Here is a 24,848-nt window from a genome sequence, read left to right as displayed (position 1 = left end):
TAAGGTTTTTGGGGTTTTCTTGGCAGGGGGGTGTCCCCTTGGCCAAGAGGCTTGGAGGGCTGAAGATTTAATTTTAGTTCACAAGATGTACATTATCCCAAGCTAATCTATAGATTTAACTCAATCCCAATTATCTGATGTAAAATAATTATATGAATCTAAAATTTATGTGGATAATCAAAGGAACTAGAATAGCCAAAATAATTTTGATAAAGAATAACAAAGTTGGAGGATTCACACTCCGAGATCTGAAGACATGTTATAAACTAGAATAAGCAAGACAGTATGATATTGGTGAGAAGGCAGACAAATAGATGAATGTAGTAGAACAGAGTATTAAAATAGACCCACACATGTGATCAATCCCTTTTTCACCAAGATGCTGAGGCAAGTCAATGGAACAAGGAAAGTCTTCTCAACAACTGGTGCTGGATCAAATAGAGATCCACGTGGAGAAAATAAACCTTGACCCCTGACCTCACACCATACACAAAAATTAATTCAAAACAGATCCTAGGCCTATAGGTAAATCCTAATACTATAGAAATTCTAAAACAAAACATTAAAGAAAAGCTTTGTGACTTGGGATAGGCAAAAATTTCTTAGCTATGGCACCAAAAGCATGAATCATAAAGGAGAAAATTGATAAGTTGGAATTCATCAAAAAGAAAAGCCTTTTAATCTAATCTTCAAAATACACTGTTAAGAGCATAAAAAGACAAGCCACAGACTGGGAGAAAATATTTGCCACACATATATCAGGCAAAAGACTTATATCCACAATATAAAAATAACTTTTACTTTATCAATAATAAGACAAACAACTGCCTCCCTCCGTCCCTCAAGAAGCAAGCAAAAGATTTGAACAGACATTTTACCACAGAAGACATACAAATGGCCAATAAGCACATAAAAAGATGGCCAACACCATTAGTCATCAAAGAAATGCAAATTAAAATCACAATGAGATGCCACAATGTACCCATTGGAATGGCTAAAATTAAAAATACAATTGCTGGCAATGATGTGGAGGAATTGGAAGTTTCATACACTGCTGGTAGTAATTTAGATTTTGGAAAACAGCTAAGTAGTTTCTTAAAATGTTAAACATACATTCCTGTTTTATGTATTACTCCAGTGAAAATAAAAACATATGTCCACACAAAGATTTGTACTCAAATATTCATATCAGTTTTACTGGCAATAGTCATACACTGGAGGCAACCTGAAGGCCGATCAGCAGGTGCGTGGTTAACACACTGCGGTGTATCCGTGCAGTGAAACGTACTGGGCAATAAAACAGAGGAACCAACGGTACACGCAGGAACCTGTGTGGGTCTCAGAATCATCGTGCTGGGTAAAAGACGACAGACCATGAACAGTACACATGGTATAATTCCATTTATATGAAATTTTTAAAGCTGCAAACTAATTTATAGTGATGGTAGAAAGCAGACAAGTGTTTGCCTAGACAGGGGAATTGTGGGGGGGACTGGATAATAAAGGGGCAGGAGGAAAATTTGGGGGCAACAGCAGTATACGTTACCTAGATTGTGATGATAGTCTCATGGGTGTACGCACAAGGTAAAATTCACCCGATTGTACACTTCAGCCAGGAGCAGTTAATTGTATGTTGATCATACATCACTTAAGTTGTGAAAAAGACAAAAAAGTAACATTTATTATATTATTTAATAACATAATTTAGAAGTTACTGAAGAAATACAATAAAGAAAACAAACAAGTGTATATACCCTTCGGTTCAGCAAGCCCACATTTGAGTATTTATACTACACAGAGACAAAAAGCACCAGCCCTTAAGAAGATGTGTTGGGGAGGGGCACAAACAAAAGAACATGTGTTCAAGAACATTTATCACACTATTGCTGAAACACAATATTGAAGCAAAAACAGAGACAACTTAAAATACGTCTCAGTAAATCAGCAGGTCAGTCAAGCATCAAGAACTGTTACAGGCTGGGTGTCCCTTATCTGAAATCCTTGGACCAGAAGTGTCCCAGATTTTGGATTTGTTCAGATTCTGGAATGCTTGCACTTACACGATGAGATATCTTGGGGATGGGACCTGCATGTACACACATAAACATAAAATTTATTTATGGTTCATTTACACTTTGTACACATAGACTGGAGGTATTTTATACAATATTTTAAATAATTTTGTGCATGAGACAAAGTTTGTTTTAAGTACCTATGTGCAGAATTTTCCACTTGTGATGCCATGTCAGTACTCAAAAAGTTTGAATTTTGGAACATTTCCAATTTTAGATTTTCTATTAAACCTGAACCTGTATATAATCATTAAAAGGATCAATGTAATGAATATACTTCAACTGGGACAGATGTTTATGCTGTATGTTTAAATGAATAAAACAAAATGCAGATCATCTGGACACTACTGTGGGATGACACCAGGTGGGCGGGCAGATGGATGGTGAGCCCATGGGTGCGTGCACAGATCTCTCCTACCTGTTCGCTTCCAGGAATGAGCACAGAGACAGGTGAGGACAGCTAGGCATGCAATGGTGATGACTGGTTACTAAAGAAGTCTAGATTTGAAAAGTTTTGGATTGCTCACAGACTTCTGTAAAAATGAGTATGTTTTACTCTTCTGATAAAAAAATAGTGAAAAGAAAAAGCATTGAAATGAAATAAGACAAGGTTCAACTTGCTTTAAAATGAATCCAAAAAATACATTGGTTTGCAGGTTAGAGAGGGTTGGAGAGATGGAGGTGAGATGAGGAAGGGGCAGGTAAGTAGAGTCAAATAATTAAATAGGAGGCCATTCAATTGAGGTGGCTCTAACACCTTGGGTTCCTACATGAGAAAACTGAAACCTGATCAAGACTCATTTCCCATAAGCAGCTAATTTAAAAGAATCCAAAACTTAAGTTCAGGCCAATCGCAGGCAGTCAGCTGTGCATCAGTTATGTGGCCTTGAACTTTCCACCGGGACAGTCCAAATAAGTCAGTGGCTCTAACTGGAACCAATCAAATCATCACACAGCACTTCAGCGGAGGGGTGGGGGTGGGGGTGGGCAGCCAGCTGGATCTGTGAATTGCTGTCTGCTCAAACGAGCTCTCTAAAATTTTCCTGTGCTAAAGTTTATCTTTAAGCAACAGTGCATGGATACTTGCTGTATCACTTGAACATTTCCATAATGAAACATTGAGGGAAAACTAACATAAAACAATAAACAGACAGATAAGGGCTTTGGCCACTGCAGAGGCTACATCCATAATGCAACAGGTCCTGTCCAGCGCTGTCCTGCACTGCCCGGGCTCCACACGCTCCCTAGGCTGCCAATCCCAGCAGCGCCTGACTGTCCCCCTTTTAACCTGATGCTTGGGGTCTGCAGAGGTGTACTGTGGGGTCTGGGCCTGGGCGTTTCTCCCTAGATACACAGAATCCCATGGAAGGTTTGGGGCCTAGAAAGCACTAGGTACCCCAGGTCCCCAGGGCAGCCCCTGCCACTTGGGGTACCTTTCCCCAATACTACAGGGACGTTCTAAGCACAGGCAGAGCCAAGGGGCCACTCACAGACTCCTACGTCCTCAGCATCCTTTCATAACCTCAAACATTGCTACACCTAATCCTCCAACAATACTCCTTATCCCATTTTCCCTTTTGGAGGAAGCCAAAGCTCAGAGCAGTCATGTCACCTAATCAAAGTCTCATGTCACCTAACCAAAATGTCATGTCCCCTACCTTAGAAAGTGGTAGGGTTTCAGGGTAGCTCTTACGCCTGCACCCTGGACAGCTTTGCCCTCAGGGCCACTTCTGTGAGTGAGGGGATGCAGGGCTTTCAGCCCCATCCCGACTCCAAAACTCAGCTCCTATGGTCACGATGGACTCTCTGTCGCCCCCTGGGCCTACAGCCAGCAGGGGCTGGATGGGCAGATGTGGCACTCTCGGCTCCCACTCTGGGGACATGCCCAGAACATACCCTCCAGGGTGGGCTAGGGGGGCCGCTACCATCTGCTTATATATCCCCCCTTGTCTGGGAGCCAGGACAGTCCTGAATCCTGACGAGTGTGGAGAGCTCTGGGGACAGAATGTGCCCTCCCACCTGCCTTGAGCTATGTCCCCAGGAGGAGCGTTGCCTTTCCTTCCAGGTGCCGTCCAACTGCGCACCCCAGAGACTTGCAACAGACCTCAGCTTCTTCTCAGGTCCCCCTTTAGGCTCTGGGCCATCCACGTGAATCAAGGCCCGGCAACAGCTCCAGCCATCCCATCCGAGATACATCTTAACAAGGATCCAGGGGATCCTTTCTGCCAAAGAGAGCCTGATTCCTGGTGGGCTTCGCCCCCAGCCCTTCCTGGTCCAGGGGCTTTGTCTGGGTCAAGCAATGATGGAGAAGTGCTCTCCGAGGACCACTTGACTGCGTGCTTGGAGTTGGGATTCCCCAAGCGGAGGCAGAGTCTGCGCAGGCCCAGCCTGAGCAAAGGCAGCGAATGCAGTCACGGGAGGTGTCTGCGGCATCCCGCCCCCACCTTGTCCTTACAGTAAACCGAGCTCACTTCCATTGGCTGCAAATGGTGGAGTGATGTGACCATATGTCACTTGGGCATTACACAAATCCTAATGAGCTAAAAGTATGTTTGTTTTAGCTAATTGACCTCTTTGACCTTTATAAACCAGTTGGTAAACACACTCAGATAATGATTTCCAGAAAGCAGATTGTGGCTCTCACCCATGCAGAGAAAGCCCCCCATCCCCAAGACCACCTTCTCTGGCTGCCTGCTGAGGAGCACAGGGGATCCTGCCTGCTGCCCGCTCAGCCCAGGAGGTGTTGCTCCCCTGAGCTCCCCCAGTGCCCTGCCTGGCTTTGTGACCAGAGGGATTCAGAGATGAAGCAGGGGTTCTGGGTTCTGACTCCATAGCAGGTATTCTTGGATATCTCCAGCAAGTCAGTCGCAAGCAGGCCCCAACACTTCCGTGAGAAGTGGCAGGAGCAGGAGCCGGGGAGTCCAGCAGTCCTCCTTGTGCTGGGCCACGTGCTCCATGTGGGAGGGGGAATGATCTGCATTCTCTGTGGGCCCCAGGACCACAGACCCAAGTCCTCCTGCAACTCGGTTCTCCCTGCAAGCAGCAGGCTGCGGCCTGAGCCCTGAACTAGGAGGGTCTTTCTTAGCCAAGAGAATGATGCTCAGTAGCCCTCAGAACAGAGCTAACTTCGTGTGAGCTGGAATCGCTGGCCCCATGCAGTCTGGGAGGAGGGCACCTCTCCACTCCGCACCCCATATGGAGGTCCAGACATAATGTTTCCTGACATTAGAAGGCTGTGTGGGGACCGCCCTGTCCCCTGGAGGCATTAAGAGGGCATAGGAAGTAACCTCAAGCCCCAAGGCTGATGGCAGCCACAGACCCAACCTTTGCACTGTCTGAGCTGACTGTGGCCCACGGGCCCCTCCTCACCACCTCCCACCTGCCCCTCCCTAAAATGATGGGCTTCAACCAGTTGCTGGACTCTCTGGCCTGCTTCTTTAGCTGTAAAACAGAGACGGTATTGAATGCAAAGAACTCACCAGCAACAGAGTGCTTTCTACTTGCTGGCCACTGGGACATGATTAGCACATATTTTCTCGTTTAATCAACACAATAAGTAAGATCCTTCCCTAAGGCCACAGAATAGTGGCAGACATAGGTCTCCAAGAGGTCTACCTAATTCCAGAGTCATTGATCACCCAGGGCAGGGGGGACATGTTGTTTACTTGCAGGTTAATAGCTCTGCTTTGCAAGGCTCTGGTGAAAACTGTCAGCTTGTAAAGCAGGAAGCACAGTGCCTGGCACGTGGCAGAAACTCAGAATAAGTGGCCGTTATCCATGTTGTGACATGCAAAGCTGGCACAGCAAGTGACACACAACATACCTTCTGGGTCAAACCACCCCGGCCACGTCTCCCCAGTCCCTGGGCTGATGTGCTTGAATTAGACAGGATTAAAGGCTTAGTGGAGCTGGAAGTCTTGCCCCAGCTCCGGAGTTTAACCCCAGTCCTTCTGTCTGCCAGCCGAGAAGGGCGAGGCGGAAGGCTGCACAGAGCAGGGCACGGCCTGCCCACGTCGAGGGAGCTTCTGTGCAGGAGCCCAGCCTCCCCTGGACCCCACGATGAGAGAATGGGTCCTGCTCCTAACCACAGTGCTCTGTGGCCTGGCTGGCCCCACACACCTGTTCCAGCCCAGCCTGGTGCTGGACATGGCCAAGGTGCTCTTGGATAACTACTGCTTCCCCGAGAACCTGGTGGGGATGCAGGAAGCCATCGAGCAGGCCATCAAGAGCCGTGAGATTCTGGGCATCTCAGACCCTCAGACGCTGGCCCAGGTGCTGACGGCTGGAGTGCAGGGCTCCCTGAACGACCCTCGCCTGGTCATCTCCTATGAGCCCAGCACCCTCGAGCCTCCCCGGCAGGCCCCGGCACTCACCAACCTCACACAAGAGGAACTGCTGGCCTGGCTGCAGAGGGGCCTCCGCTACGAAGTTCTGGAGGGCAACGTGGGCTACCTGCGGGTGGATGACATCCCAGGCGAGGAGGTGCTGAGCAAGCTGGGGCAGTTCCTGGTGGCCCACGTCTGGGGAAAGCTCATGGGCACCTCTGCCTTGGTGCTGGATCTGCGGCACTGCACGGGGGGCCAGGTGTCGGGCATTCCCTACGTCATCTCCTACCTGCACCCAGGGAACACGGTCCTGCACGTGGACACCATCTACGACCGCCCCTCCAACACGACCACGGAGATCTGGACCTTGCCCCAGATCCCAGGAGAGAGGTACGGTGCCGACAAGGACGTGGTGGTCCTCACCAGTGGCCACACCGGGGGCGTGGCTGAGGACATCGCCTACATCCTCAAGCAGATGCGCAGGGCTATCGTGGTGGGCGAACGAACAGTGGGGGGTGCCCTGAACCTGCAGAAGCTGAGGATAGGCCAATCCAACTTCTTCCTCACCGTGCCCGTGTCCAGGTCCCTGGGGCCCCTGGGTGGGGGCAGCCAGACGTGGGAGGGCAGCGGGGTGCTGCCCTGTGTGGGGACGCCAGCCGAGCAGGCCCTGGAGAAAGCCCTGTCCATCCTCACTCTGCGCCGCGCCCTGCCGGGGGTCATCCGCTGTCTGCAGGAGGCGCTGCAGGACTACTACACGCTGGTGGACCGCGTGCCCACGCTGCAGAACCACCTGGCCAGCATGGACTTCTCCACAGTGGTCTCGGAGGAGGACCTGGTCACCAAGCTCAATGCCGGCCTGCAGGCTGTGTCCGAGGACCCCAGGCTCCTGGTGCGGGCCATTGGGCCCAGGGAAACCCCTCCTGGGCCCGAGGCTGAAGCCGAAGAACTCCCAGGGGAAGTCCCAGAGGTGCCCGAGGACGAGGCTGCCCGGCAAGCCCTGGTGGACTCCGTGTTCCAGGTGTCAGTGCTGCCGGGCAATGTGGGCTACCTGCGCTTCGACGGTTTTGCCGATGCCTCTGTGCTGGGTGCGCTGGGCCCGTACATCCTGCGCCAGGTGTGGGAGCCCCTGCAGGACACGGAGCACCTCATCATGGACCTGCGCCACAACCCCGGGGGGCCGTCCTCGGCCCTGCCCATGCTGCTCTCCTACTTCCAGGGCCCCGAGGCCGGCCCCGTGCGCCTCTTCACCACCTACGACCGCCGCACCAACGTCACGCAGGAGCACTTCAGCCACACCGAGCTGCTGGGCCCGCGCTACAGCACCCACCGCGGCGTGTACCTGCTCACCAGCCACCGCACCGCCACGGCCGCCGAGGAGTTCGCTTTCCTCATGCAGTCGCTGGGCTGGGCCACGCTGGTGGGCGAGATCACGGCGGGCAACCTGCTGCACGCCCGCACGGTGCCGCTGCTGGACTCGCCCGGGGGCCGCCTGGCGCTCACCGTGCCTGTGCTCACCTTCTTTGACAACCACGGCGAGGCCTGGCTGGGCGGCGGCGTGGTGCCCGATGCCATCGTGCTGGCCGAGGAGGCCCTGGACAGAGCCCAGGAGGTGCTGGAGTTCCACCGGAGCCTGGGGGCCTTGGTGGAGGGCACGGGGCACCTGCTGGAGGCCCACTACGCTCGACTGGAGGTCGCCGGGCAGATGGGCGCCCTGCTGCGAGCCAAGCTGGCCCAGGGGGCCTACCGCACGGCAGTGGACTTGGAGTCGCTGGCCTCCCAGCTCACAGCCGACCTGCAGGAGGTGTCTGGGGACCACCGCCTGCTGGTGTTCCACAGCCCTGGCGAGCTGGTGGTGGAGGAGGCGCCCCCGCCACCGCCTGCCGTCCCCTCTCCGGAGGAGCTCTCCTACCTCATTGAGGCCCTGTTCAAGACAGAGGTGCTGCCCGGCCATCTGGGCTACCTCCGCTTTGATGCCATGGCCGAGCTGGAGACGGTGAAGGCCGTTGGGCCGCAGCTGGTGCGGCTGGTGTGGCAGAAGCTGGTGGACACGGCGGCGCTGGTTATTGACCTGCGCTACAACCCCGGCAGCTATACCACGGCCGTGCCGCTGCTCTGCTCCTACTTCTTTGAGGCGGCGCCCCTCCAGCACCTCTACTCCGTCTTTGACCGGGCCTCCTCAAGCGTCACGGATGTGTGGACGCTGCCCCAGGTTGCTGGCCAGCGCTACGGCTCCCACAAGGACCTCTACATCCTGATGAGCCACACCAGCGGCTCCGCGGCCGAAGCTTTTGCTCACACCATGCAGGACCTGCAGCGGGCCACGGTCATCGGGGAGCCCACGGCGGGAGGGGCTCTCTCTGTGGGCATCTACCAGGTGGGCAGCAGCCCCCTATATGCCTCCATGCCCACCCAGATGGCCCTGAGTGCCACCACAGGCCAGGCCTGGGACTTGGCCGGTGTGGAGCCCGACATCACCGTGCCCATGGGCGAGGCCCTTTCCACAGCCCAGGACATAGTGGCCCTGCGTGCCAAGGTGCCCACAGTGCTGCAGACGGCCGGGAAGCTGGTAGCTGATAACTACGCCTCCCCCGAGCTGGGGGCCAAGATGGCTGCAGAGCTGAGCGGTCTGCAGAGCCACTACTCCAGGGTGACCTCAGAAGCGGCCCTGGCCGAGATGCTGGGGGCTGACCTGCAGATGCTGTCCGGGGACCCACACCTGAAGACAGCCCATATCCCCGAAGATTCCAAGGACCGAATTCCTGGAATTGTGCCCATGCAGGTGAGATTCAAGGGAGACTTAGCCCGGTCCAGTCCCAGGAGTCCACACGTGCAGGACTATGTGCAGGGACTGGACAGTGGCTTCCAGTTTCGAGTCTCCTCCTCTTTCTCACCCAGTTCTCCCATCCACCCTCCATGCCCAGGGGCCCCTAAACACCCTTGTAGATCATTGGTCTTCGCAGGAACCCAGTTTGAAAACCCCTGGGATAGAAGGTGTTTCAGTCTTGGTTGGGAGGAATGCAAGTGTTGGCAGGGGTTCTCATTGTCCTGCTGGGGAAAGAGGCCAGGAAGTCACCTGGGGCCTCCACGCTGTGACTTCCTCCTCTGGGAGTGTGCAGCCTGAGACCCGCCTCACCGCCGCCTCAGAGTGAAGCCCGGAGCCTGGACCCCGGCTCGAGAGCGGTCGGGGTGCCGGGCACAGCCAGAGCCCTTCCTTGGTCTGGTGCCGTCTGCTTCCCACAATGCAACGTGCGGCACCCCAGGGGGCTGCGCCCGGTGGGAGTGCAGTCTTGTCCAAGGGCCAGCTGGGTGGGGAGTTCAGGGCAAGGCCACTGTGGACAGAATATCTGGAAGCCAGCACGGCAGCTCTGGGGGGCACTGAACATGTGGAGTCAGGCCGAGGGTGGCGCTGGTGGGTGCGGGGAAGTTCTCCTGAGGCCACGGTGGGCTTTGCCCAGGGCCCCGCCGCTGGCTGCGAGCTCTGCCGAAGCAGCACTTCCCGTGCCTCTCCACACAGTGCTCTCGCCTGTGGTTCCGCTGCAGTCACGAGTGGGCAGGGAAGCCTTTGTCTCGGGCTCCCTGGCAAGGAGGGGCTGAGACAAGGGCCGAAGCAGGGGTGAGGGGCAGGGAGGGCCAGATGGTGGGCGGGGGCATCCCTGAGGCTGTTCTGCTGCAGGCGGCACTCTGGCAAGTGAGGGGGCCTCCCGGGGCAGCCTCTCTGCAGGGTGGGCCGGACCCAGCAGCTGCTGCCCCTCAGGGGCACCCCAGGCAGGGCAGGGCGTCCAGCTTGGAGAAGGCCTGAACAGAGGGGGGGGAAACACCGGAGTGCTGGGCGGGGACAGGCACAGCTGAAATCAGAGGGGCTGAGGGCACCAAAAGCCTCTGCCACAGAACTGTCACCCCCATTTTACACAAAGGGAAACTGAGGCCTGGAGGGGCACAAAGGGGAGTGGGCTGTGGCCAAAGTGCTGGGACCGAGAGAAGAGCAGGGCCTGGAGCTGGTGTCCCCGTCGATGCTGGCCCCTTGCCCTCAGCCCAGCCTGCTGAGTGCTGCCTTCCAGCCGCCGTGGAGAGGGAAAAGGAAGTGCAGCGATGTCGGGGTGGCCGGTGCTGGCTCCTTACTTTCCCGCATAGCCAAGGTCACGGTTGGGAGTAAGATTCAGACTCAGATCCAGATTCTAGCTCCACCACTTACTGCTGTGTGACCTCAGACAAGTAACTTACTCTCTGTGCTTCAGTTTCTTCATGGAAAAGATGGGAATGATGGTGTCCCTTGTGCAGGGTGGCTGTGAGGGTGATGACAAGGGCCACAAAGTGCTTAGCACCGGGCCAGGCTCCTGGTAAAGGCATCTGACCTCTTCCCTCCCCACCCGAGTGGAAGAGAGGAAGACGAGCTCAGGGACGTTGGGAAGTGTCTGGTGAGGTCAGAGGACTCAGAGAGGAGACCATGCCTGGGCCTCTCAGCTCCGGACACCAGGACGTGGGCTTGGCAGACAGGTACATCCTCTGCAAGGAGGCCGCCAACTGATCGTACATGGGTTCATGTCCCCGGCCCACCACCCATGTGACCTCCCAGACGTGCCACTGGGAAAGCCCCTGGCACCTAAGGACTCCTCCAGAAATGTTAGTTCCCAAGCCATGCCCCTGATATTTCCCACGATGTAAGGGACCCCCGTGGCGCCCACTTTCCTGGGCTCCGAAACTGGCTGCTCTCCTGACACTGAGCAGGACGTCTAACTCTTATAGATCCCTTCCCCTGAAGCCTTTGAAGACCTGATCAAGTTTTCCTTCCACACTAACGTGCTTGAGGACAACATCGGCTACTTGAGGTTCGACATGTTTGGGGACTGTGAGCTGCTCACCCAGGTCTCCGAGCTGCTGGTGGAGCACATTTGGAAGAAGATCGTGCACACAGATGCCATGATTATCGACATGAGGTCAGTGCGCCAGGGGTCAGTGTTTCCTGGCCAGGCCGCAGCACTAGCCAGGAGACAGCCAAGGCTGTGGGACACAGCAGGGAAGAAAAGGACCCTGTGACCAGCAGAGAACCTGAGAGGGACCAGGCCCTCGGCTGGAAGCCAGCTAGCCCAGGGGTTCTGATTTAATTGGCCCATGGGACCACAGAACTGTAGCGTTTTTGAGCTCTTCCAATGATTCCAATGTACATTCCAGGTTGAGAATTACCCCAGACCTGCCTGGTCATAGTCTTCAACTGGGGTGGGGATGGAGAAAGGGGACACTAAGAACACTGATTCCTGGACCCCACCCCAGCCTTACTGAGTCAGAAGCTCCAGGTGACAGCCTGATCATCTGCAATTCAGACATCCCAGGCAATTCTGGTGATCAGTCGTGCTTAGGACAGCAGGCCCTCCCCTTGTGGTCATGCCTCACATCATACAAAATCAACCCACAATAGCCCTGCTCATGAGCATAGTACAGGCAGAGTCCTGGGAGAACTGGAAATTAACCACTTACCATTGCATCACAAAATGATTGTTGGAAGGGTGTCTTCAGCTAGCCAGCTGCCCCACCTGTGCGTCTGTAAGAGCGTGCCTCATAGTGGTGAGTTCCCGTCACGGACGGGCAGTGGCCAGCCCAGGCCTCCCGTGACTCCCAGGTCCATCAGTAGACGTGTCCTGGCACCCTCCGTGGGCACAGAAGGGGCAGCCTCCCCCCTCGGATGGGACACTTCCCACCAGCAGGGACTGGCAGAGCAGAAGCACGGAGTCCAGCCCCAGTTTGCTGGCTGGCGACACTCACAGGGTTCTCAGTCATCGGTAGGTGGCTCTAGATCCCACAGAGGCTGGTTCTCCTCCCTGGAAGATAAAACACTGGCCACGGCCCCAGTGCTGTGTGCTCACAGCCTGAGTCTGAGGCCCCTGTAGCATTTTATTCTTCTGATGTGCTATAGAACATCCAAGAACAGAGCCTCACGCCAAGTCCTTTCTGCTGACCCATGCCATCCACATTTAGAAAGGAGACGGCCCCAGGCTCCAAGTGCACCCTGCTAAATGATCCTTCTGTCCCCGAGGTTTATTTGGAGGTTCGGATGCTGAGGTCAAGGGTCCTGAACCCAGCCAGGCCCTCCTAGACCATCAAAGGGAGGAGGCTCCTAACATGGCCCCAGCCCCAGATGGCGAGATGGGGGCCCAGCAAGGTCACACACTGGGCCAAATCCAATGGCCTGGGATGGACTCAGGCTCCCTCACTCTCACTGTGGTCCCACAGCTCTGAGTACTCACCACACTAAGTGCCCCGTTAGGATGCCTGAACACCTGATTAAGAGGTCTGGTTAATATTCTCACAGAATGCAGCTAGGGGAACAGAGTTTCCCAAAATGTGCTCTACACGTAGGCAGAATGGGTACAAAGGAGTAGTTTATGGTCAATAATTGAGTGAAATTTACAGACAGTTCCTAACTACAGGACTTGTCAGGGCCTTTCATATATTTACATGTGATCAGAGGGGGAGGGTATGGTATTCAGTATTTGCTAAACGTATTTGGCCACAAAGTGTCTTGTTCTCAAGAGACTAGTACCCTGGGAAATGCTCTGGAAAATGCCACCCATGGAATTCCGAAGGAGGAGGAAGAGGTGCTAGACTGAAGCTGCCTAGAATTACTAATAGAACCCTCCCCAGGGCAAAGACCCTGGCCTCCCAGAGGGGCATGGAGGGCCCGACTGTGAGCTCAGCCCCTCACCAGGCTCCACTTCCTGTCCTCAGGTTCAACATCGGTGGCCCCACATCCTCCATCCCTGCCTTGTGCTCCTACTTCTTTGACGAAGGCCCTCCGGTTCTGCTGGACAAGATCTACAGCCGGCCCAATGACTCTGTCAGCGAACTCTGGACGCACACCCAGGTTGCAGGTACGTGGGAGGCTGCCCCTTCCTGTTCTCATTCTAGAAGCTTCTCGGAAGTCAGGGAAAGACAGGTTGGGTTTAGGTAAAAGTCACAGTGACTGGAATATAAAGCCCCCGTCCTCATCCTCGCACCTGGTGCATATGACCTAGAATCCTGGCAAAGCAGATGCCACCATGCCCATTTTCTAGGGGCAAAAGTGGGGGGGGCAGCTAGGTCAAATATCTTGGCTGGGACCACTCAGCTAATAAGTGAAAGAGCCAAAGAGTGAATGTTAGTTTGCCTAATACCAAAATGCCCTCGATCCCACCACCACAACCACCAGCCTACAGGACAAATGCAGGATTAGAAGGACCTCCTGCCCATCACCAAACCCAGCGGGCATGTCCCGTGTTCATCTTCCCTGAACTCTCAGCAGCAGTTCCACACACGCTCCTGAAGAAAGCTCGTGATGCTGATGGGGCTTCAGCGCCCCGCGCCGGGCACAGAGCAGCGGCCAGAGGCGCAGAGGCAGGCTCCACGCTCCACAGACCCACGACTCTCGAAGCCCCTTCCCGGGGGAATGGCCACACGCTCGCTCCCCTGCCAGCGCGTGAATCCAGGGCAGCTGTGCTCCCACCCAACAGGAGAGGGCTGGAGGGACCAACGGGGTGTGCCTCTGACCGGAAACACCCACCATTGTCATTTCTATGCTCCCTCAGCACGCAGGCACTCACTGTAGCCTCTAGGACATACATTCAATAATATTTCAAAATGTAAATAAAAATCAGAACCAGGTGAATTCTAAATTCAAGTGGACATCAAAGACCAGGAGGTAAAAATAGACTCAGAGCTGTAAGGTCCCACATGGGGGTCCCAAGCCACCGGTGGCCACGGAGCACCTGGAATGTGACTTGTCCAGAAAGAGATGTGCTGTCCAAGTGCACACTCGATTTTGAAGACTTATGATGGGAAAAAAGGAAAAGAAAATACCTCAATAATTTTATTTGATTACATTTTGAAAAGAACATATCTTGGATATTTGGGTTAAATAAAACATTATTAAAATCAATTTTATCTGCTTCTGCTTGTTTAATGTGGCTACTAGAAAACGTAAAATGCCATCTGTGTCTGGCATTCCGGCTCCCATTACATTCCTATTGGACAGTGCTGTCCTGATGGCTTGTCCTTGTTAAGTCACAAATTTGGCTGTTCTGAGGGTCCAGAGTGAAAAGAAAATTGTGTCAGATCAGGCGTTCTTACCACGCATGAAGAAAGAGCACGCTCCTTCCCCAAGAAAATCGGGCCTTTCGCTTGGCAATAAAAGAATTAAGTTTTTAGATTTAAAGAATCATGTGAGCCACAGAGGCAAGGCACACACCTCACTGAATTTTCTAGGAGCCACATTTTAAAAAGCATAAAGAAACAGGTGAAATGGATTTCAATAGTATATTTTAATAGCATACAAATGCATGGGGGAGTTCTCAAGCCCTTCAAAATGCTCGTCATAGGGCAAACTTTCTTGTCCCCAATATACAGATGCAGACATTGAGGCTCAGAGAAGTCGAGTGGCTTGCATGCGGACACAGGGATGTAGAACTAAACCCCGGGCCCTCCGCATTGCCGGTCCAGACCGCGTGGAGCAGGCAGGTGCGGGGGGTCCTGACTTGACTCCGTCCTGAAGGGCCTTCTGTCTTCCAGGTGAACGCTACGGCTCCGAGAAGAGCATGGTCCTTCTGACCAGCAGTGTGACGGCCGGTGCTGCGGAGGAGTTTACCTACATCATGAAGAGGCTGGGCCGGGCCCTGGTCATTGGGGAGGTGACCAGCGGTGGCTGCCAGCCGCCACAGACCTACCATGTGGACGACACCCACCTTTACCTCACTATCCCCACAGCCCGCTCTGTGGGGGCTGCAGATGGAAGCTCCTGGGAAGGGGTGGGGGTGACACCCCACGTGGCTGTCCCTGCAGAAGTAGCTCTCACCAGAGCCAAAGAGATGCTCCAGCACAACCTGCTGAGGTTGAGGCGGAGCACAGGCCTGTAGGGCCACCGGGAGGGCCCCCACGGGCAGAGCCCTGGGGCGGGGAGGACCTCTGGGCCATCCACCGGCAGTGTTTCTGCAGGTGGTCCTGCCTGAGGCTCATGGGGTGGCGGGGGGCCCTGCCAAGCTCTGGTTGGGCTTGGAGTTGGAGGCGCCCTTGCAGCTCAGGGATCCAGGCTCCATACCACTGCACAGATGCTTTCTGTTTGGACGCCCAGAGGCAGGGAGCTCACCCCCTTCAAAGGCAACCCCATAGTGAGGTGCAGACCTGTCCCCGTCCATGCTCGCTAACCACTAGCCCCCTGCGCCTCCCGCTGTCACCTCGCACAGCTCCGCCCAGTGGATAGACTCATGTGAGCCACAGGTGCAAGGCACACGTGTCTCTTAAAATTTTCTAGAAGCCACATTTTTAAATAGCATAAAGAAACATGTGAAATGAATTTCAATAGTATATTCTAATAGCATAACTTATTTAACCTATTCCTATCCATGGTACTATCAAGGTGTATTCAGAATAACAGTTATTACGGATGAGATGTATTTGTACAAAGTCTTTGAAATCTGAAATGTAGTTTACACTTACAACACATCTCCACATTTCCAGGGCTCAGTGGCCACCTGCGGCTCCTGGCTGCCGGGCAGAGCAGGGGTCCCACTGCGCCAGCCCACTGTCCTGTGAGAGCACCTCTCCAACACTGCCCTGTGACCATCTCTCTACTGCCATGCTGTGCAGCCCTCAGGGACAGGAACTGCCCTGCTCACCCTAGTCTCCCTACTGCCTGACACCCAGCAGGGCCCCGTGCTCAGGTGGTGCAAGCTCAGTGACCGCACGTGAATGTCAGGAGGCGCAGGCAGCAAGTCTGCCCTGCCCCTGTAGGCGGCTCTCAGACACTTGAACTCAGGGAGCCCAGGGAGCCCAGGGAGCCCAGGGAGCCCAGGGAGCCCAGGGCTGACCTGTGGAACGGGGCCCCTGCTGGTGCCCTGGCAGCCACACAGCCCTGCTCTGCTGGCGGGACCAGGGACTCGAAAGGGAGAAAGCTCTAAGGGCCTGTCCAAAGTCCTGGTGGGGGTGAGGCCGGGAGCGGGGAGGAAAGCCCCCGCCGCGGCCAGTGCTTGGGGTGCCAGGGCTCCGGCCCGCTTGCTGAGGACAAAGCGCTGGCATTGTCCAGCCTCGGCATCTGGGGAGCTCAGGCTGCAGCTGCCCAGGCTCTGGTTTGGGCTAGATCAGCAGAGCCTCCCAAAGGAGACTTCTCCCAGTCCCCTCCCCAGACCCCAGAGAGCTATGCAATCTGGGCAAACCGCAGAGCCACCCACCAGTACTCGGAGGATTTCTGTGAGGACAACCCTTGAACCAGCCTTGTCTAAACCCTGCCGGGCTGAAGGCAACGTTTCACTCCAGTTCCTTTTTCTTCTGCTACATTCAGACAAGATTAAGTGTAACAATTGAATTTTAGTAGTAGTATATATAATGTAAGCTCATCTTTTTTAACCCTATAATGCTTGCATTCCTCTCTCTCTCTCCTCCTTCCCCCTCTTTTTCAGACATATATGACTATCTGATAATCACCTACATTTTAACAATGGCTCCTTCCTTCTAGGTGGTAAAATTTGGGATGATATTTCTATTTTTCTTCTTTATGCTTTGCCCTTTTTCTTAAGTCCTCATAACAGGCATGTATCATTTTCAAATGCAGCAGTCATTATCCAAAATATAAAATAAATTAGATAAAATGAATTATATAATTGAGCCATGAACCATAACTGAGTGATCACTAGTGATTGTTAGATCTATTTTTCGCATGGGTTTTCCTTTCTCATCATTTGGATTTCCCTGATCGGCACCACTGGCCTTTATTGACAGCTGGTCTTGTTTACGGTGTGAGGCCAGAGAGGTGGAGTAAATTGCCCAGGCTGGGCTGTGGGACCAGCAGGCGGCGAAGATCCCATGCGCCTTAAATAGGGAAGCGGCTGGAGCAGCTCTCGTGCTGGGTGCCGTACACAGTTCTCGCTCCTGAACTTCCTGCTGCACAGACAGCCTCTGTCACCCTAAGGCAGGAGCCAGCTGAGACTCAGACAAGCTCAGTAACCCAACCCAGGTCCCACATCCAGCACAGGGGACATTTGTCCTCCTTTAGGTCACTAACATTTGTACTGCCTTTGGTTGTTCAGAGAATCACTCCCCATATAAATCTGTGGGAAACAGTGAGATGTTAGCCTGCCTGGGTGGGAAGACCAGCCCAGCCTGGGCAATTTACTCCACCTCTCTGGGCCTCAGTTTTCCCATCTGTTCAATGGGAGAGATAATATTAATGGCATACTTGGGGCTGTGAAGATTAAATGAGTTAATCAGTGCCCAGGCAGTGCTAGCTGTCATCATTTCCCCACTGTGAAGCCTACTTTCCCAGCTCCCCTGGCGGGGATTTGGTCCTGCCTTGGTCAATGAGAAGCTCTTGTGCAAGGTGCTTCATCTGGAGGAAGTGACCAGGGACCCTGCACAGCAGCCATCTGTCAGATGCCCAGTGTGCAGAGGCAGCACGGCCAAGCCCCATGCTTAGCAGAGACAGCAGCAGCCTTGAGAAGCGACTCCTGAGTGTGACTTCAGCTGTGGTCCTGGATGAGTAGCCCATTGTCCCTGCCCACTGTCCAGCCAGATCCCCCAGCCTGCCTGTCCAAGGCTGGGTGCCATCCAGGTGCCATCCGGGTGCCTTCAAGAAATCCCTGTCTTCTTCCGTCAGCCGAAGACTTTGCTTCCTATAACGCACACACAGTCTGGTGCAGCTGGGTAAGGGGTAAATGGCTGTGAGCCTTCATCTGTCTGGCTGCAAAGATCCTGTTTCCACCACATTCTGAATAGGCCCTGGGCCTGGTCTGAAGAGAGGGACTGAGGTACAGAGAACTTAAGTCCTATGTGCAGCAAAGTAAAAAGGGCTGGCCTTCCTGAACACAAGGCTTCTCACACCTTACCTGCTTGCAGACAGAAGACTGGAGAAAAAGGAAAAGGAAAACAAAATCCCACCAGATCTCTCTTCTGGTGGCAGACACAGAGGGCCGACAGCTGCCTAGTAGCCTCTGCTCAGACGAGCCCAGGCCCCTTAAACTCTTTGTGCTCTGGTCTGAGCTCATCGCCTGCACCCTGCCCCACCCTGCCTGCCCCTGGCCCGTTCCTGCCCCCAGCTCACCATCTTGCACCAGCGATCCCCAACATTTTTGGCACCAGGGATGGGTTTCATGGAAGACAATTTTTCCACGGACAGTTGTGGGGGTGGGGGGGGATGGGTTTGGGATGATTCAAGAGCATTACATTTATTGTGCACTTTATTTCTATTATTATTACATTGCCACTTGCCATTCACTGATAGGGTTTTGATATTAGTATGCAAGCAATTGATTTATTATGGTCTCTGTGCAGCCAAACCTGTCTGCTAATGATAATCTATATTTGCAGCTGCTCCCCAGCGCTAGCATCACCGCCTCAGCTCTACCTGGGATCATCAGGCATCAGATTCTCATAAGGAGCATGCAAGCTAGATCCCTTGCACACTCAGTTTACAGCAGGGTTCCCACTGCTATGAGAATCTAGTGCCACCACTGATCTGACAGGAGGCGGAGCTCGGGCAGTGATGTGAGCGATGGGCTGGGGAGTGGCTGTACATACAGATGAAGCTTCACTCGCTCGCCCTCTGCTCACTTCCTGCTGTGCAGCCCACTTACTAACAGGCCACGGTCCACACCCAGGGTTTGGGGACCTCAGTCTTGCACACAACCACCCCTCCCTCCAGACACTCAGGTTTTCTCCTCTGTGCCTCCCATGATGGCCAGGTAGTCACACAGGACCAAGCAGGGCAGGCTGGGAGTGGCTCTTTTGATGTGGCATCCAGGGGTGCTGGAGTGTCCCCAGGAGTCCAGCTCGACCCTGTTGTGACAATGTGTGTGACACATGGATTATAAAGGCCCCAGTGGGGACTCAGAGCTGGCTGTTTGGGGCAAGACAGGCCTAGGAGCTTCCCTAGTTCTCCATCAGAGCCCAGACCACACTCTGGGCAGCTAAACGATGAGGTCATTGGTGGAGAAAGGAACACAGGCTGTGCTGGGCCCATCTTCTGCCTTTCTGTGCCGTCCCCAGGGACAGATCCTAAGGACACCAGGCCAGCCACAGAGCAAGTGGCGGAAACAGAGTGAGGTGCTCCAGAGAGGACCAGATCGGAGCAGCAGGGGCAGGGAGCAGGCACAGTCCACTCGAGGGCACATCTGCTCCCTGACCAGGGACTTCTGGCACAGAGAAGGTGCAGGGTGGAAGGCGGTGGCTCTGGGTGCTGGGGGCCCACGTCCAGGGTGCTCTTGGCCAGCAACAAGCCATGTCTCTGCCAGGCTCTGTAAGGAGGGGAAGGAAAAGGTGAACTTCACCTTCAACTCCTTGCGGGAGACATGGCCCACACTCCCCTGGGCAGAGGGGCCAGGGACTGCTGCAGCAATATGCCCCATCCAAAAGGACCGGGAAGGGGGCGTCTGGCAGACCCCCGCAGGCCCCTGGTTTCTGGCCTGGCTGGAGCACTGAAGCGGGGAAGCCTGACTCTTCATCTCGCTCACTCTCCTCCTGCGTCCCTGCACCTGCCCCATGCAACCCAACACACAGTGTATGGGCAAGGCTGCATGTCAGCGAGGGTCTGTCTACCCCTACCGCTCTGATGCAATGTGAGGCTGGGACTCAGAAAGAAAAGCAATGCAGCCCCATCACACCCCTGGGCCAGCAAACCCACCACCGAGAGCACCCATCTCCCAACTCCTGGTGCCCACAGGATTTATTAATAGCTGCCCCCTGGCCCAGGGTCCTCCTCTCTGCTTTGCTGACCAGGGCGGCCAGAACTGAAAATAGCCTCCTAATCCAAGCAGCTTAAAATAGCAAGGAGATCAGACTACAGGGGCCCCCGCCTCCTGCCCCAGGAAAACACAAGACAGATGGGAAGAAGACGTTAAATGTAAAGAACACCTCCCACCTCCCTGCAGGAAGCACCTCCCCGACCCCACTCAAAACTGGTTTCTGAAAATTCTTCTCTCCTAGGAAGTGTCACAACCCGAAACACGATGGAGAATGACTTAGCTTTCAAATGAAAGATTTATTCTATGAGGTTGTTATCTTGCTATGAAATCTTTAGACCTACTACATGCCTCCTTTAAAAAAAAAAATTATGCAAATGAAGGGTGTGTAAAACCCTCTCTCTGGAGAGGCAGCGTGCAGTGGGGGCCTGCTGCCTGCAGGTGGCGCCCGCTTTCCAAGGGAACGCAGGGTGCGGGGCTGGCCGCGGGCGGCTCTTGGGGCCGTCACCGCTAGCGAGGGTTCTCCCTGTGCTGGCAGGACGAGGATGGGTGGGTGAGGTCGGAGGGCCAGGCCCAGCGCCTGCCTGTTCAAAGGCTGGGCCTATAACAGAGTCGGGGTCACCAGCTAACCACTGACATGGCTTGCTGAATCGGTGCTATTTTGGCCATCTGCCAGGGTTTTAAAAACAATTGAGTCAATTGTCAACTAATTTCACACAAAGACCTTATTTCTGGCCTCTCTCAAGGCTGTGTTTGGCCTGGCTCTGAAGAGCCTTCACGGAGGACATACGAGCTCCAGGTGCCAAGACACCCCCCACCCCCACCCCCGCCACTCCCAGGCCCAGGCAGCCTCGTTGACTTTCATCAGCCTAATTACATAGTCATTTGAGTTTAGGATCCTTGGCCTACAGATTCAGGAATTGGCAAGAAGCTGAAATCTGGGAGCCTATCCTTGTGATGTTTTGTTTTGGGTTTTTTTTTTTTTAACTTCTCTCCCAGGTAAAAACAGAAAATTCAATCTTGGTTAAAATTAAAAACTAAAATGGATCTGAATTCAGAATGTCTTAGCTTCATTAGTATATGTTGAGGACAGCAACTTGGACCTACATCAATTTTTACCAAAATCAACTCCATCTTGAAAAGAAGAGTTGGGGGGTGATGTTTTGTTGTGTTTCTCCATAATTTCAGATTGTCTCAAATGCCTATCCTGCTTGTGATGACGTAACCGGTTGAGGCCAGTACTAATTCCGTCCGTGTGCATGTGAGCTCCTGCCTGGTCTAGCTGAGGTTTCTCACGGGTCACGGGTGGGGAAGGGAGCATCACAGGTCCAGACATCTCAGTGGTTCCAACCTTGGCCTCCCCAACGCCTGCCCTGCGACACCCAGCATGGCAACTCGTGTCTGTGGACCGCAACGTCCACGACTGTGAAGTGAGGGGGGTAGACTAGAAATCTAAGTCCCCTTTAAATTCTAGGTGTTTACTGCATCTTGCTATAGTATATTTTTGCCTTTCAAAGAGACTTCACAGAAATTAGGGACCAAACATTTAAGCCAGAGGACAACCGTGCATACTGTTTGACAGATGCCAAAACCCTCCTGAGAAGATGATTCTAGATTTAGCAGGAGCTAGGCCAGGACCAGGCATTTCATTCATGCATTCATTCAACAAATGTCTGTTGAGCACCCACGATGTGCCTACCTTGTTCTAGATTCCAGGGATACAGCAGTGAACAATACAGCAAAAACCCCTGACAGAGCTTACTTTCTAATGATAGGAGACGCAGCAAACAAGATAAATCTGTAAAAGATAGCATGTAAGACAGTGAGCGTGCTAAAAAGAAGGGCAATAGGAAAGCATGTTTATGTATGAATAGCAAGGTGTGAGTTGAAATCAGAGACGGGAGCCTATGTCTGACTCTAAGTCTGGGTTCTGGAACCATCTGCAATGCCAGGTGGCCACACTGGGCTAAGCAGACACGTGGCAGGCTGGAAAGGACATGAGCTCCGAATCAGGGGTCCTGGGGTCTTGCACTGCTGCTCCTGAGCCCATGGTCTCAGGAAAGAAAGTCTTGACACTCTGAGCTTAGTTTCAGCTGCAGTAAAATAGAAATTAAATATCTACCTCCTGGGATGCTGTGGGGATTAATTGATAGCACGCATGTCAATTGCATAGTGTGGGACCTCCTGCTGAGGCCCTGGGTTGCCCCTTCCTGCTCCCACCTGGGACAGCAGAGAGGGAGGCTGCCCCGCTTCAGCCACCTTGTACGCACCGCCTCTCTGCAGGTAAATTCTGTCCCCATGCAGCGTCTGAAGGAGCCAGTAGGGCTAAGCTTCTCGTCTAGCTTCTGTGTGCGAGGTGCCACCTAGCGTCCCTATGGGAATGAAGGTGCTTCATTGGTGCCTGCAGGGACCACCCTGCCCCCTTCCAGATGTGGAGGACGATGAACTCAGTGGGTCCCATCTCCCTCCTCCAGCCCACCCTCCCCACTGCAGCTGGAAGGTGCCCCCCAAAGTGCCTCTCTGAGTCTAGCCCCTGGTGCCCCTAGTCCAAACCTCTCTCCTGCAAGGTCTTCCTACCATCTCTCAGGGCCATGTCCCCAGCCCCATCCTCCTCCTCACATGGCCTTGCAGCACACGGGGACATTTGCAGGCTCTGGACTGACCTTTGTCTCCAGCTGCTGCCCTCCCTGTCTGAATCACAAGCACCGACTTTGAGTCTTTGAGGCTCAGCTCAAGGTGCCCAGGGACGCTGGATAAACGAATGAACGTGGACCTGCTGGCTCAAGCCCTCGCCAGGCCAGGGAGACGGGGTGGGTGAGGGAAGCTCAGTGCACGTGGAGCCTTCCCGCTGCAGGGTGGCCCCCAGGAGACCCTCCAGGACCAAAGGAAGACTGTGCACACTTTCAGGCCCAGCTTCTCACGCAGAAAATAATTCCACAATATTTATTATGCACCAACAATTGCCAGGCACTGGGATGCACAGTAAGCAATTCAGGTATCTCTGCTCCCAAGGAGCTGACAGTCGTGGACAGAGAGAACAAACAAGACGATAAACAGATGGCTTCAGACGGTGAGACGTGCCCTGAAGGAAACAGCGGGGCCACGTGGTCAAGAGAGACCTGCAGGGCTGCTTTAGCGGGGTCTGGGCAGGCCTAACGAGCTGACATGCAAGAAGAGGCCTATGGGACCACAGCAGGACTGGCGTCATGAGGCGCAGGGACAGCAAATGCTGAAGCCCAGACTTGGGAGAGATCAGAGCCACGGTCAGAGCACGAGAGCTGGGGGCAGAGCAGAGGCCAGGAGGCACAGCGGGGTCCCCTCTGCCCAGTGCCACCTAGGGCCTCGTGAGGGCAAGCACGGTCCACACAGGCAGCAGGCAGAGCCTCCCGGGAGTGTCAGGGACGCCAGGGGCGCTGCAGCACCATTCACAATCACGATGCACTGTAGAGTGGAAAGGAAACTGCACTTGCCTCCAGGGCTCTTGCAGCACAGGCAGCACATTGTCTGTGTTCTTCCAGCACCTGCGCTACGGCCTGGCACACAGGGGCCGTGAAACGAGTCCTGCAATTACCAGCATTAGGCAGGGCCTCATTCTGGAAGCATCCAAGAGGCCCTGCTGGGATGCGGGTTGTGGCGTAAGAGGCAGCTGTGGGGCTGGGGCACCGTCTGACTCCAACTTTCAGAAGATGATCTGCCTGCACGTGAGGAACGAGGGGTGCCCAGTGGGAGAGGGACAGCCAGGGGGGAGATGCTGCCGCCTCGACAGGTGGGCACAGAGGACAGTGCGGGAAGAGGTGCCATCTGGAGGGTGGCTGGCTGGCAGCTGGCTGAGACCCCCCACCAGCTTACCCTGGCTCCTTCCCCGCCGCAGGCCTGAGCCCTGACACCCCACCAGAGGGCTGGAAACCAGCGAGTCCTGAAAGTGAGGCAGAACCCAGTGGAACGAACTGCACTGGCTCCGAAGCTGCCCAGGAAGGGCTTTCACGCAGACTGGCCTGAGTCACGTCAGAGGGTGTGGCCTGTGCCTTGCACTATCAGGGACCAGGACCCGCGTGGGGACGTGCGATGGCTACTGACAGAAACGCGGCAGACAGTAAGTGGTGCCCAGAATTCTCCCAATCCTCACAGTGTAGTTTCTGCACATGCCCCGTTCTTGGGAGCTCAGGGGTGTGCGTGCAGGTGGGGACGTGTTCTATCTCCCCCTTCTCACCTATGCGCAGCGCGGCAGGTTGAACTCCCAGTCCCGACTCCTCACCCTCCTGGAGAGGGAATGCCCGTGCACCCCGGCCATGGCCTCCCCGAGGGCAGCCTGCGCTTCGTCACCCCTCAGCACTGGGCCTGGCCCTATGTCTTGCATCGGCCAAGAGGGTGTTAGTGCCGCGACTCAAGCAGAGACTTGAGATGCACTTGTGTTTTGGGGCTCGCCCTCCTGTGCTCTTTGCAGAGCCGTAAGAGCAATCTGCTCTGGGCAGCCCTAGCAGAGAAACAGCCTGACGTGAATCAAACCTGTAGCCCAGCCAAGCCCAGCCCACCCCAGCCCACCCGCAGACCGTGACCGAGACACAGATGCTTTTGCTTGTCTGCCACTGAGAGCTGGTTAATAACGATGGCTGACCAGCACAGCCGTCGTAAACCTCGCTCACGCAGCACTGCGTTCTGCCAGGCAGCGTGCTGGCCACTTTCCATGTGACTCGGGCACCAACCCTAACACACAGGCATTGCCAGCTCCGTTTTACAGGTAGGAAAACTGGGGCCCAGCA

General features: G+C 54.4%; 1 protein-coding gene across 1 annotated transcript; it reads left to right on the top strand.

Annotated features, from left to right (window-relative positions):
• Positions 1–6,131: 6,131 nt before the first annotated feature.
• RBP3 (retinol binding protein 3) lies at positions 6,132–15,276 on the top strand. The gene is made up of 4 exons (XM_069460771.1): positions 6,132–9,176; positions 11,141–11,331; positions 13,118–13,260; positions 14,933–15,276. Exons 1-4 carry the CDS (start codon positions 6,132–6,134, stop codon positions 15,274–15,276), a joined length of 3,723 nt encoding a protein of 1,240 aa, XP_069316872.1.
• The last annotated feature ends 9,572 nt before the right edge of the window (positions 15,277–24,848 follow it).

Source organism: Eulemur rufifrons, chromosome 28 (genome assembly GCF_041146395.1).
Source record: "Eulemur rufifrons isolate Redbay chromosome 28, OSU_ERuf_1, whole genome shotgun sequence".
Classification (NCBI taxonomy): domain Eukaryota; kingdom Metazoa; phylum Chordata; class Mammalia; order Primates; family Lemuridae; genus Eulemur; species Eulemur rufifrons.
This window is presented reverse-complemented; position numbering and strand designations above follow the sequence as displayed.